The 13357-nt window shown below is 42.9% G+C and overlaps 1 protein-coding gene across 4 annotated transcripts; it reads left to right on the forward strand.

Annotated features, from left to right (window-relative positions):
- The first annotated feature begins 140 nt into the window (after nt 1-140).
- Nucleotides 141-12222, forward strand: ivns1abpa (influenza virus NS1A binding protein a). Of its 4 annotated transcripts, XM_044043615.1 has the most exons (16): nt 141-353; nt 4132-4255; nt 4380-4417; nt 4631-4764; nt 5015-5184; nt 5291-5366; nt 5460-5633; nt 6315-6440; nt 7916-8026; nt 8554-8695; nt 8837-9061; nt 9197-9318; nt 9530-9656; nt 9747-9878; nt 9967-10140; nt 10995-12222. In XM_044043615.1, the coding sequence occupies exons 4-16, from the start codon at nt 4654-4656 to the stop codon at nt 11255-11257; spliced, it is 1953 nt and encodes a 650-aa protein (XP_043899550.1). In that variant the 5' UTR covers nt 141-353; nt 4132-4255; nt 4380-4417; nt 4631-4653; the 3' UTR covers nt 11258-12222. The 4 variants fall into 4 exon arrangements, with proteins under 4 accessions (XP_043899550.1, XP_043899547.1, XP_043899548.1 ...); XM_044043612.1 differs by having other exon boundaries at nt 4132-4417; XM_044043613.1 differs by lacking the exon at nt 141-353 and adding an exon at nt 2254-2452 and having other exon boundaries at nt 4132-4417.
- Nucleotides 12223-13357: the final 1135 nt, after the last annotated feature.

Consider the following 13357-nt stretch of genomic DNA (forward strand, 5'->3'; position numbering starts at 1 on the left):
CATTGGATCCTGGATTTCATCAGTTCCACATCACCCAGAGCAGTGTGGGCGTGGTAGAACGGCCCTCCGCTGCTTACGTCACAGGCGGCGTGGCGGTCACGCGGCTGTTCCCAGGGCCGAGCTTCAAAGTCACCACTGAGCTCGCGCGGCCATTCTGTTAGAACGAGTCTGTCATAGTCTGGAGTGGACGTGCTTCTTCTCTCTACGCTGAATCTAAGGAAGGAACACACGCCTGCTTGTTAGCCACAGAGAACCGTGCCTGTAGCCGCGTCGCGTCTTCTCTCTAAGCCGAACCAACCAACACTGAATTCGCATTAAATATGTCTAATATCGTTTGTTGTCAAACGCCTCAGGTAAGATTTTTCATCTCTATTCAAAAGTGACATTGTTTTTCCACTGACGCGTATGAACCAAATATGTTTAAAATGAATGAGTGGTGTCTTAAACTGGTGTGTTTGCTGGCTCAAACTGGACGGAAACCGCTGGAAAAAAAATAACGTCTCTTTATTGTCTTAAAGTGGCGCGAGAGGAGGCACACATTCAGCACGTCACACAAAAACCGCCCTGTAGTTTGGGAAATTAGATTTTGCAGTTGGCTCACATTTAACAAAGGGTCTTTCTCTTGTCGGGTTAAACGTCAATGAATATGGCCTTTAAAGTGGATGAATCCGCCCGGTGTGTCTGCCTCATGTCTCTCCCTCATCCCTGGCTCGGTAGCAGCAGCAGGACCAGGTTGCCTCCCTAGGCGTTCGCACTAGCTTTCTATCTTTATGCGGGGGTCTGTCGCCTATGTCCGGCTCCACACGGCACATACACACATTTATCTGTACGCGACATATTGTATGTCTGTGAGATTCGCTGGTTTCCTGGCCGCCCTCTTCTTCCCTGACCTACTTTGTGGTGATATATGCTGCACAGACGCTCTCGTGGTAAACCGCCATACATCACATACACCAGAGGAAGAAGGTGGGGGTGAGGAAGAGGAGGTGACACTGCTTTGCAGAGAACACGAAATGCGAGGTGTCCAACTTTAAGGGGGTGGCTGGGTTGTCAGTGTAGCACCACGGGCACATCCTGCCCTTTATTCACCCTCCATTTGTTGCCATATTGTCATAGTTTATGGGCCGTGATCAGTGTGAGCATAGCATTGACGCCTCACTATTCCATCATTATTGGATTTGCTATATCGATTGTCTAGTAAAATGAAATTGTCTTTAATAGTCAAATTTGCTGCTACTGCCGCTTATGACGGAGAAGAAAAAAAAACTTTTTGTGTTTTACATGGATAAGGATGTTCAACACCAACCATCTTGGAATATAATATAATAGAATATACATTAGTGTTATTGCACAACAAAATTGTGGGTGCTCCACACAGCAGCAGTGCACTAAAGGTAAAATATAAATTAAAAAAAAAATGCTAATTTTAACATTTAAGTGGTTATCATGGTGTGGCAATAATCTTTGTTCTGACAATGTTGTCAGTTTATTGTGTGCGTGTGTAGACAGAGAGAGGATTATTATTGACACCTTAATAACCTTGTTATGATTTGATTGTATTCTGTATTCGAGGTTGAAAATCAGTGGTAATTTTCCACACTGGGAAACTAGGGGAAATGGCGAGCAGCTCCTCTCTTCACCACTGGGGGAGCTGTCCAGCAAATACTGATTGTTCAGTGTCACAGACGTGCACTCTTGTGTGCGACTAATCGGATGGAAACATGTGCAACAGAGCAACCGCTGACTCTTTTCTCTTTCACACATTTGTTCTCTCCTCTTTATTCCCTGGTTCATAGATCCACTTACCCAGATCATAAAACCTCAAATTAGTCCCCCATTCCCAGTCTTTTTTTGGCATCCATTTTCCTTTAGATAATAATTTAAAACATAGTTGATGTGTAATTGTGCTTATTTTACTCTGTAGATAATGAATCGAAGCAGCAGCTCTGTATTAAGTATTGTGTAGTAGATAGATAGGGTTGTAGTGCTAGTTTACCTTGTGTGTTGGGTGGATAAATGGGATAATATAATAGGATAACCAGTCCCAGTTTTACACTGTGTTACTCCCTACCACCTGATTGTGGGGTGGAGGCACCTGTGAAGAATCAGAGTGAGGGGGTGGATGAAAACGCATTCAGCACTACAAAAAAGGGGCGTTTCCCACATCACTTCGCACGTAACACTCATTTATGGTCATAGGTGGAGAAAGAAGCCTAAGGTTGTTGATAAATACCCGCACGCGCACACTTCTTTGCTCAGACAGCGTAGAAATAGACACTCTACTTCATTGCTGAAGCAAAACAAACTTTGAAATTTAAAATCTCACCACAAAAATGCGGTCTACTCAGAGAGGTACTGACCACTGTCGGGACAAATCTCTATGGGCACTCACACCAGTGGACTTACATCAAGGTTTTTAAGTTTTTGTCAGCCTGTTGGCTTCTGCTTCATGGTATGTAATTCAAGTATTTGGATTAGAATTGCTTACTCTGTAAGTAAGCAATTCTATAATATATTCTATAATGTATATAGTAGGCATACTGCATGAGTCACATCTCTTGAGATGAATTCAAATGGAATGGAACATGGCAAAAGTGGGTGTTTTCGAATAGTGAATGGTTTATTATACATTTTTCTTGTTGTACAGTGTTTTTTTTTAGCATTGTTGTCGACAGTAAATGCGGTTTGAATAGGCAAATCAATTTTTTTACTGATCAATTTCATCCTAGCACATAATTATTTTTACAATGTGCAAAAAAGTGGACTTGATTTCTGCTTCAGTCTCATTATCCAGTGTCAGTCTGTCTGGGTAGCTTAAGAATTGTAACGCACAATGCCAATGCTATTCAGTTTGCCTCAGAGACATTATACTCCCCTATCTTTGAAGAAAACCAGCGTTTTTAATAAAAAATCTGAATCTGTGTCGGGATCACCATCTAATAATTTCTTCATATGGCCACAGCCTTCATGTGCCGAAAACTCGTAAAAACGTAGAGGAATTAATTTATTGAAAATATGTCTGACTAGAAGATTATAAGATGCCTCCTTTTGAGTAGAGGCTTGTAATATTAGTTACAAGGTTTTCAAGCAGCCCCATCATTGAATTCTTCCAGTGATTCACACTTAAGAGTCAAAAAGGACAGAAGCTGGAGTGAGAAGTACATTTCACATGTTGCAGTTGGTTATGTCACGTTTTATATCAACTGGAAGCACATACAACATGGTACTTAGTAATTGGTATACAATTTCAGACTGGGGCAGCTGCTGTGGTCGGTCTTGTCCTCTCTCCCAATCTGAGATAGAGAAGTTGGAAATGCAGTGTAATTTATTGACTGAGCTTGAGATTGCAGACAGAGTAGTGGTGACATGTATTATGATTGTATATGTACAAGTAAGGTTTGTGGATTTTGTTAAAAACATAAAATGTTTTGGCTAGACTAGATTAAAAATGTTGTGGTTTTTTTATGGTCAACCAGAATTTATAGTGCTGTCATGGAGTTGCATAAGACTGACACAGTAGCCAATTGACTGGCAGTGGGAATGTTGTCCCTCCTGCTTTATCCTTTTAGGTCAGTGCTTGAATGAAAGGCATCCAATAGGGAGGAGCCATCCAAAGGGGCCTGTCATATAACGTGGGGTTGGTGTGGCTGTGTTTCAGGGCGCATGGAGCCACAGCTGAGGGCATGCTAAGGATTTAACTGTCTTGCTTGGCCCGAATTAGCAGCAGGTGTGGATTTAAATCGCTATGCAAAGGTTTTTTTTCCTAAGGCATGAACTATTGTATTGCTTCTGTTGAAATAAATTGCATGATTCCACTTTTCCTCCCAAACTTAATGAGTATTGTTTGATTGGATGTTCTACAAATGTGTACTCACATGAGGAATATGGACACATTGTGCATGTTTGGAAAATGAGCTTGAGCTTGTGAAAAGGACACTGAGAACGTGGAAGAGGAGGGAGGGCGGAGTTCTCATCTGCCATTACTTGCACAAGGTTGACTTGATATAACACGTGGTACTGACTCATGCTAGCATTGCTTGAATGCCAAGAACAGGCAGCATCTACTTGAATGACACAAAATGAGCTGTGTGCCGTTTTTCCATCTAAAAGTGACTTCTTCTTTTTTTCTAGGTTATAATGTATGACCAACACAGAATAAGTACAACTCTATAGCCAACGGGATCCCGAGGACTTGATTACAGTCACTTCAAGCCTGATAGTTTGTCCGTGCGGCTGCACCTCCTCTCCCAACCAGGTTCGTGTCGTCAGCTGGCATTTCTTCTGACAGTTTCCCGTCCCTCTCAACGGCTAAAGAAGACTTAGTTTCCCTGGGATCTCAGTCTGCTTTGTCTACCTTTTAATTCCTGTTCTACTCTCAGCAGTGGCGCATCCCTGGATTTGCATTATTCTCGATTAGGTAAGGCTGTGACTAATGCATAGTACAGATTATAATGCACAATTCACATCACAGTCGCATCTAATCCTAATCCTTCCACTGGTCACCAATTAATAAAGCCAGCTATTACAGTGTGTGCACAGCTAAAAGCATGTTTGAAAGAATGCAGAAAATGAATATGTTGGGTATCATTGCTGTATGTATCATACATATTTTCCAACCATTTTTCTTCAGGCAAGCTATTAAAATTCACCAAGATGATTCCAAACGGTTATTTGATCTTTGAGGATGAAAGTTTCCTGGATTCCACCGTGGCCAAAATGAATGCTCTGAGAAAGAGTGGTCAGTTCTGTGATGTTAGACTGCAGGTACAGTTGCATGCACACATATGCTCATACGCACACTTACACAAAGGCCATTGCACTTTTTTAAGCACTTTTTAAAGTAATTCCTTTGCTTTTATTAGATGTATGACATGTCAGTGCAATGTGGATTCCACATTGTTCAATTCAAGGGGTGGTGTAAATGTTAATGAATGTAAATGAAGACTTCTTTCTTTTAAAACACAGATACTTGCAACTACACATTTTAAGTGTTTGTCTTCATCTGTCTCCACAGGTGTGTGGTCATGAGCTGATGGCACATCGTGCCGTTCTGGCTTGCTGCAGTCCCTACCTGTTTGAGATCTTTAATAGTGATATCGAGTCTCATGGAGTCTCGCATGTCACTTTTGAGGACTTGGACCCAGAGGCTGTGGAGATCTTGCTCAACTATGCCTACACTGCCAAGTGAGAAGCACCTTTGGCCATTGACCTTTTCACCTCATTACTGTGACACTCTCAACCTTTGAAAATGATTAACAACCACTTCTTCTTTCCTCTTCTTTGTTTTCAGACTAAAGGCAGATGAAGAGCTGGTCAAGGAAGTTTATTCAGCAGCCAGGAGGTTCAAGATGGAGCGGGTCAAACAGGTTTGTAGTTATTAGTGTGCCACTGATGAAATCCGGTACTCGAATCCTGTCTGTAATTTTATTTACTCCCATCATTTTCCACTCACTTCTCAGATTTGTGGCGACTACCTGTTGTCCAAAATGGATTCCCAGGGTGCCATCTCGTTTCGCAACTTTGCCAGCTCCATGGGAGATGCCAGAGTTTTGGCCAAGGTTGACGCCTTCATTCAAGACCATCTACTGGAAGTGTCGGAACAGGAGGATTTCCTCAGACTACCCCGACTCAAGGTACTTGCTTAAATTTGCACCTATAAGGATTTAAAGGTTTGCATATGTGTACCTTTCTGAATACATTTACCCACCAACATTGGTATAGATATTTTTGGGTTAGGGTTAGATGCTGAATTTAAAGACATACAATTAAACCCTGAGCACTTATGCAATAATATAGTAAATAAAACTGTACAGCTATTTAATAGTCAGTGTAAAGCTATAATGCAATTGGCTGCTGTTTTTTTTTTTTACTAGCTTCTCTTAACTCAAGTCAGCCTTGAACATCTTGGGTTGAATAACAAATACTAGATTAGGCTTTGTATTTTTACCTGTCTGACTTAGAAAATTAGCTTAAAATACTTATGTGCCTCTCTTAGATTTTCATTTTTGCTAAAACCAGCTGAGCATGTGGGTACAGTATAGTGACAGGTCAGCACAGTGCATCCCTTCATCCAGTAATTAATCCATTAATTTAATGTATGCCTTCTATTTTGCACCAATGGTGTGTACATTAGTTGATTTCTAAGCAATACTTATCAGAGGTATATAGTGACTTGTTATAATGCTTTTAAGGCCCAGGTTAAATAATAATACTCTGCATAATAATAAGCTGCAGTATTGGTTCTCCTAGTTGTGCATCTATTTATCCCTGCTGTGCTTGACTCTCTCTTGTTTCATCCCCTTGTGTGTTTACAGTTAGAAGTAATGCTAGAAGACAACCTGACTCTGCCCAGCAATGGCAAGCTTTACTCAAAGGTGCTCAGTTGGGTGCAGCGTAGCATTTGGGAGAATGGAGACCAACTGGAACGACTGATGGAGGAGGTCAGTACCAGGAAATGCATCTTAACTGGGATTGTCCTCCATTCCTAACCTGCCCCTTCCCTTCTCTATGACTCCTCCTGTTTTTGACGTTAAGAAGTCATTAAGGGGGATGAAATATAAATAGCATGCCCTTGTCATGCTGCTCTGTCAGGATTGTTCTTTTTCCCTCTGATTTGTTGAAGTTTTTGCAGTAAGAAACTCTGTACCCCTGACCCATACTACAAATTAGAGGTGAGCCGAAAAATAGCTACTGTTTGCTATTGTTTTTTTTTTTTTTGTTGTCCACTGTTCTCTTTTGGGTATGTGGTTGGTTTTACGTACAACCCTATCTGAGTATTACAGTGCTCCTCTCCTTTGAAACACAAAAACACAGGTTTGACCCTTGATTCTGCTGTCTCACTGCCACTTTGCTATCTGAACAGGTGCGTGTTTGTTGCTCCAGCACTAACAGGCCTTCCTCCCCATTGATTTTTATCTCTCCTATAGGTTTATTTGCAGCAGCAGGAGACCAGACTGAGGAGCCAGGACTGAGCCACGAGGGTAATGAGTCAGAGAAAAGAGAGGGAGGGGAGGAACACTACTGCCTCTCTTTGCAGCCAACATAGTGCTCCCATCTGTCCATGTCACACATATACAGATGTATCTCATTTCTGCTTTTCAAAGAAAACATTACAAACCTCTTGCAAACTATTCATCTAATTGAATGTCCATTTGCTGCACTTAACAGTACATGCTTATTCAAGCCCGTCTAACCACCAGTATGTTCAAGAACCACTCAAATTATGCATTACAAAACACTGTTCATAATCATGAGGATTTGTTTTGTGGAAATTTGTATATTTCACTAAACACCTCACATTTGCCTTATTCTTTCTAAAAAATGACCCTCAATACGTCAAGTGAGTCACTTCAACCAATTTTCTGAGTAGATAATTTGTAGCTTTTATTTCTTATGGGATGGGATATACCACGGGGTAATAATCAAGCATTAGCTTGATTGTATTGCTACAGCACAACTGTCTTTAGTCATCTGGAATTGACTGCCTATTGTGGCAATCATCTCAATGACCAACTTCTTCAGCTCAAGGACCGGTTTCCAAGCAGCAGAGGTGGAAAGAGGGCAGCGTGCAGCCCCTCCTCCTCTTCATTCTTCACAGAAGAAGAATTTTTCCAGTTGCAGCCTTTCTTCACCAGCTCCCTCCCTCTTTTTTAGATGCAAATTTAAAGGGGAGCCACTGTCGGATGTCTTCTTGACCTCAAACACTTAACCCACTTAATGCAGTGGCAAATGGAGCGTGTGTCTTTTTTCAAGGATGCTTTGCATTCGAGAGACTGAAGATCCAGGAGACTCCCACCCGCACCCCCCCTTCCCCCACCCCTCACAGCACTACTCCTCCTTCCCCTCTCTACTGAGGCTCTCAGTGTGTTGCCATGGAGACAGCCACATAGGTGTGTTGTTCCTGTTTGTCTTTCAGGTGCAAACGCTGTACTACTCGCCTGACCATAAGCTGGTGGATGGAGGGCTGGTGATTGAGGGGCACAGTGAGGTGTTTGGTAGCGAGGAGGACCACCATCAGTTTGTGCAGGTACTCAACAGCAGCTCATGCCTGGCTTCTCTTGTAATGAAGTCTTTACCACATTTTGCTTGGCAGTGTGTAGCTCTACTGTTTAGCTCGTGCCTTGCCAAGCATAAACATTACTATACATTCTGGGCCTGGCTAGTTGAAGATATGGCTCATTTATGACCACAATGTAAAAACTGTCAGATGCCTGCCTGGCTGTGCTGTTGAGTGTATGTTTAAACCACATTTTGATTTAAATAATCTCTAATCAGTTGCGTGTGGGCAGTTGCGTGTGTCTGCTTTTTACCCTCCACAGTGTTTTTGACTTAACTGTGTGTTGTTAGTTCTGGTCTGAGGGTGTAGTTTGCAGTGCTGGGTTTGTTGGCTTCAAGTGGAGATTTCAGTACAAACGCATCGTAGGTTCATTATGTTGCGTCAACGTTAGGATCAGCTGGATCAAAGTGTTGGGTTGGTTGTGATTCAAGTGGTGTTGGCCACGGGTGGGCCTGTGGTGCAAGCTTGGCTTCTGTAGCTGCACTGTGCTCTTGCAGAAGAAACCCGTACGAGAGAACACCCAGAGACAGATGAGCTGCAGCTCCTCAGGAAGCCTGTCGCCCACCAACCAAGCATCGAATGCCCCCAAACACACCACCAGGAGAGACTGGAAGTACATCGCCTCAGAGAAGACCACAAGTAAGTGTTTATGAGTTGTTTGTGTCTCATAGATACCTTCAAGAATAGATGAAATGCTCTTTCTTTTTTTTTACTTAAACATTGCATCCTTCACTCTCAAAACCTTGAGTGACTGTTAACAACTGTGAATCTTTCCTCCAGACAACACCTATCTGTGTCTGGCTGTGCTGGACGGTGTGCTGTGTGTGATCTTCTTGCACAGCCGCAGCACCCCTCAGACCTCTCCCTCTGCCACCCCCTGCCTGATGAAGAGCCTCAGCTTCGAGGCCCAGCCTGAGGAGCTGGAGGAGCAGCCGCTCTCTCCCATGCACTACGCTCGCTCAGGCCTGGGCACCGCAGCCCTGAATGGAAGACTCATCGCAGCAGGTTGGTACTAAAACATGTGAACTGGTAGACTAACATTGTCTGAGCAAGAGCTTTTTTCTTGCTGAACTGTATATAAAACAAATTGGGGGGACTTTTTGCGTCTTTTCTAATTTTGGTGCATCTGTCTGATTGCAGGAGGCTACAACAGAGAGGAGTGTCTGAGGACTGTGGAGTGTTATGACCCCAAAGAGGATCGCTGGACCTTCATGGCTCCCATGCGGACTCCAAGGGCTCGATTCCAGATGGCCATACTCATGGTACAGTTCGCATTCATCTTCGTCCCGTACATTTATGGACTCTAAGTGTCTTTTAGTATTGGCCCTGATAATACCTGCATACTCACTGCCTGTTCGAAGTCTGTTCTTTTTATTTCTGTTAATCTTGCCATCTCTGCCAAATGTGAATTTAAGGCATTCAAATTTTAATAAGTGTCTGGGTGTTGATGCATTGTCCTTTCACACCTCACAGGGTCAGCTGTACGTTATTGGAGGATCGAATGGGCAGTCTGATGAGCTGAGCTGCGGAGAGACGTACGACCCACATGCTGACGAGTGGGCTCAAATGCCAGAGCTGCGGACCAACCGCTGCAATGCAGGTCGGCCCCTCCTGCCACAAATTCATTCACTTATGATTAGTGAGGTTTCCTCTTTTCATTACTAAGACTTAGCTGTCTTCTTTGTTAAAGGTGTGTGCTCCTTGAACAACAAACTCTATGTTGTGGGAGGGTCGGACCCCTGTGGGCAGAAGGGCCTGAAGAACTGTGATGCATTTGACCCCATCACCAAAACCTGGTCCAACTGTGCCTCCCTTAACATTCGTACGTGTCCACTAAGTCCCACACACACTCAGAACTCTACCTGGAGTTGTTGTTAATTATTTTACTCTTCAACAAAACTTGTTTTCAGGGAGGCACCAGGCAGCAGTGTGTGAGTTAGACGGCTTCATGTATGTGATCGGCGGGGCAGAGTCGTGGAACTGCTTGAACACTGTGGAACGCTACAACCCCGAGAACAACACCTGGACCCTGGTTGCCCCCATGAATGTGGCTCGCAGGGGAGCCGGCGTCGCCGTCCATGCAGGTGAGCCCACTATGAAACCGTGAACGGTCATTTTTGGAAAGTGTGATGCATTTTCACGGTGACGAAAGACTTCCCAAAGAATATAAAGTAGTTAATATCCAAGTTGGAAATGTAAGGTTTTAGGGATCATGTTACTGTTACATCATCAGGTCAGGTTTTATCTCTGGCTGGATAAACTCTGCTCTCAACATCAGCTTTACTCGGTGACAACATCAATCCTCCTCCACTGAGCCTTGTCTAGCAGCTCAGCAGCCATGCACCATTAAATTGGACCTCTGTCCTTGTCCCAGTATACAAGCACTAGCGGGGAAGGGAGTGGATTTGCCCCCTTTAAGCTCATTAGTATTGGACGGTCTCCTGTTTAGCTGGTGGCTAGTTGTTAGCATGTTGAGTGCCATTTTCAGTCTTCCCACCTTCCATGAACTTGGATATATTCAATTGTTTAAGCTGGCAGAGCATCATCTCTGTTTACGGGCCTGGGATTTGCCATATTTTTGTCGCTGTTTTCTTCTTCTGTGTACAAGCTTCTTTTATTATTTCCGGGTCAAAACCCGGCTGTGGCAGCTGTGGATCATACAGAGAGCACCCAAGCCAGTTTGAGTTGGAATGAACGAATACACGCAGTTTATGCCTCAGTACAATTTCAATTGGACTAACATTTTTACATGCATTTCTAGTTTTAGTTTTAGTCACAACAATTTGATTATTTTCTAGCATCAAGCAGTAAACTTATTATCCAGTTAACTGCAGTACTCACGTCATCAGCCATCACCTGATTTTGTGGTGTTGTGTGTGTAGATCATAACTTCCTAACAAACGTCATAACTGACGCTGACATTCTCCACTCTCTTCAGGCAAACTGTTTGTCATCGGCGGCTTCGACGGCTCTCACGCGCTCCGCTGCGTGGAGATGTACGACCCCGCCCGCAACGAGTGGAAGATGTTGGGCAGCATGACTTCGTCGCGCAGCAATGCAGGTGTGGCCATGCTGGGCGAGACCATCTATGCCGTGGGCGGCTTTGACGGAAACGAGTTCCTCAACACGTTGGAAGTGTACAACACCGAGACCAACGAGTGGAACGACTGCGCCAAGACCCTGTCTCCTCTTTCCGACTGAAGACGCACGGATGACGAGGGAGGGAGGGAGGGAGGGAGGAGGGAGAGAGAGAGAGAGAGAGAGAGAGAGAGAAGGGGTTGGAGGGTTTCACAGTGCTTCACCTTTTCCCCAAACTAACAGGCTTAGTGACGTAATCGTGTTTCGTGATGTTCTGTGTGTGTGTGTGAGTGGATATGTGTGGGTGGGGATGGGGTTGGACGTGAGGGTTCTTCAGTGAAGACCTTTCTGCAAGAGGGGAGGGAGGGTTGTTGCCCAGAGCAACATGAAGCCTTTTCATATTGCATACAATTTTCTTTTCTTTTGTGCTGTACATATTTGTTCTTCCTCATTTTTTTGTCATATGCCAACATTTAATACACATTTAATTTAGTGCTTTTCTTTTTCTCTAAGAGTTGAAAGGTTTGTCACAATTTATCAAGGGGTTTCAGAAAACGATCTCCTCTTTGGAAGGTCATAGTTTAGTGTAGTGGTGATGAAAGTTGAGTTTATTTAACAAGATTTCTGTTTTTGGAAACAAAGCTTTGCTCACACAGTTTTAAAAAGTCAGTGGTTTTGAAGCCTTACAGAGTGAGAGTTGTTGAAACATCTGTCATGGCTTTTTTGTGTCATTTGAATCGAGCTGGATTGCTTTTCTGAATCTCAAATAACAATGGCCTTTTTTATATTTTTTTATACACTGCTAATTTACCAATAAAATAAAAGTAGTAGCAAACAGCTTAAGTAAGTCAATGAATCTAACCAGTGCCAGTTTAAGTTAAACATTTTCATGCACGCACAACCATGCTTCCGCTAACCAAACCTTTGTTATTGTGATTTTTAACTGATGTATTTAGAGATGCAGTTTACTGAAAATCCCCGCCCTTGTGTTTTAAAGTGTCAGGCATTGGCAGATTCTTCAGGAAGGAGTGAGCGACAAATTGATCACATTTGTAACATTTCTTAATTAATAAATCATTTAAATCTGACTCGTGGTGTCAGTCGGCTTTCTTAAGATGTGAAGATGTTATTTCCTGGGCACTTCATTCACATTAAGAATTCTAACAAGAGCTTCCATCAGCTGACTTTTACTGCCTCATCCCCAGATGGTACTGCTCTTGGGAGTCGAATAGTTCCCGTGTCCTGGTTATTGCCGTCTAATACACTAAGCCAGTTTTTTTTCAGCTCTAAGTGTCTTTTAGGGGAGATTATACTAAGCTGGCTAACAGACCTCAGCAGGAAGGGATGACGACGCTGGACGCTCTTGTATCAGGGAAAGCGTTGAAAAGAGGAGCAGATGAGCTTGAGGCATCTGTATGAACTAAGACGTCACTGGCTGCCTGTCGGATCTGGTTAAATCCCTGACCTGTACTCATTCATAAACTGGCCGCCTCCGATAATCTCTCCTGATACACCTTGACAGTCACAGCACACATGAGAAGCCAAAGTATGAGTCACGTGCTACAGAAGGAAGGAAGTGTGCACAAGTGCATTGCTTACTTTCTGTCTAAGCATTTTTTTGGAGGGCAGATATTAAACCAAAACGTAGTTTAATATCAAATGAACCCAATGGCAAAATAATTATTTTACGTGTTTTAACTTGCAACTAATGGTAGACTCACAATAATCTAAAATGAATTTTCTTATAGAGTATCATGCATGTTTTAGGTGTTTCCCCGCTCTAACACACTTGATTCAAGTAAATGGGTCGTTACCAGAGTTCTGCAGAGCTTGTTAATGAGCTATTTGAATCAGGTGTGTTGGAGCAGGGAAACATGTCAGCAATTGATGGCCCATGGGCCAAAACTTGGCCTTCCAGCATCAGTATCTGGCCCGGTAGATGATTTTAACAGATCTGTTCTTAAATGATTTGCTTATTTTCCCAAAAAAATATCAAGTTAAGAACTTTCATTCTGAAAAATTGATAAAATTCAGATGTATTATGTAGAAGAATTGACGGGTTAACTAAATGTTTAGTTTATAATAATAAAAACTGATTAAAGACAACGTCCACAGTATTGTTAGTTTAAGGCAGCAAACGTGGGTTTTTTGTTTCTGACTGAAGACGTTTTGGCCCAATATTTAATCGCTTACAAACATTTCCTTGCTGATCCCGGATCTTAA

The sequence above is a fragment of the Solea senegalensis genome, linkage group LG14, assembly GCF_019176455.1.
Source record: "Solea senegalensis isolate Sse05_10M linkage group LG14, IFAPA_SoseM_1, whole genome shotgun sequence".
NCBI classification, from domain to species: Eukaryota; Metazoa; Chordata; class Actinopteri; order Pleuronectiformes; family Soleidae; genus Solea; species Solea senegalensis.

What these genes read in the sequence shown, in the direction of transcription:
- ivns1abpa (XM_044043612.1), top strand. Translation starts at nt 4,654, where the DNA reads ATGATTCCAAACGGTTATTTGATCTTTGAGGATGAAAGTTTCCTGGAT. An exon ending in AGATGGAGCGGGTCAAACAG is followed by an intron (nt 5,367 to 5,459) that starts GTTTGTAGTTAT and finishes CTCACTTCTCAG; the next exon opens with ATTTGTGGCGACTACCTGTT. An exon ending in TGGAAGACTCATCGCAGCAG is followed by an intron (nt 9,062 to 9,196) that starts GTTGGTACTAAA and finishes GTCTGATTGCAG; the next exon opens with GAGGCTACAACAGAGAGGAG.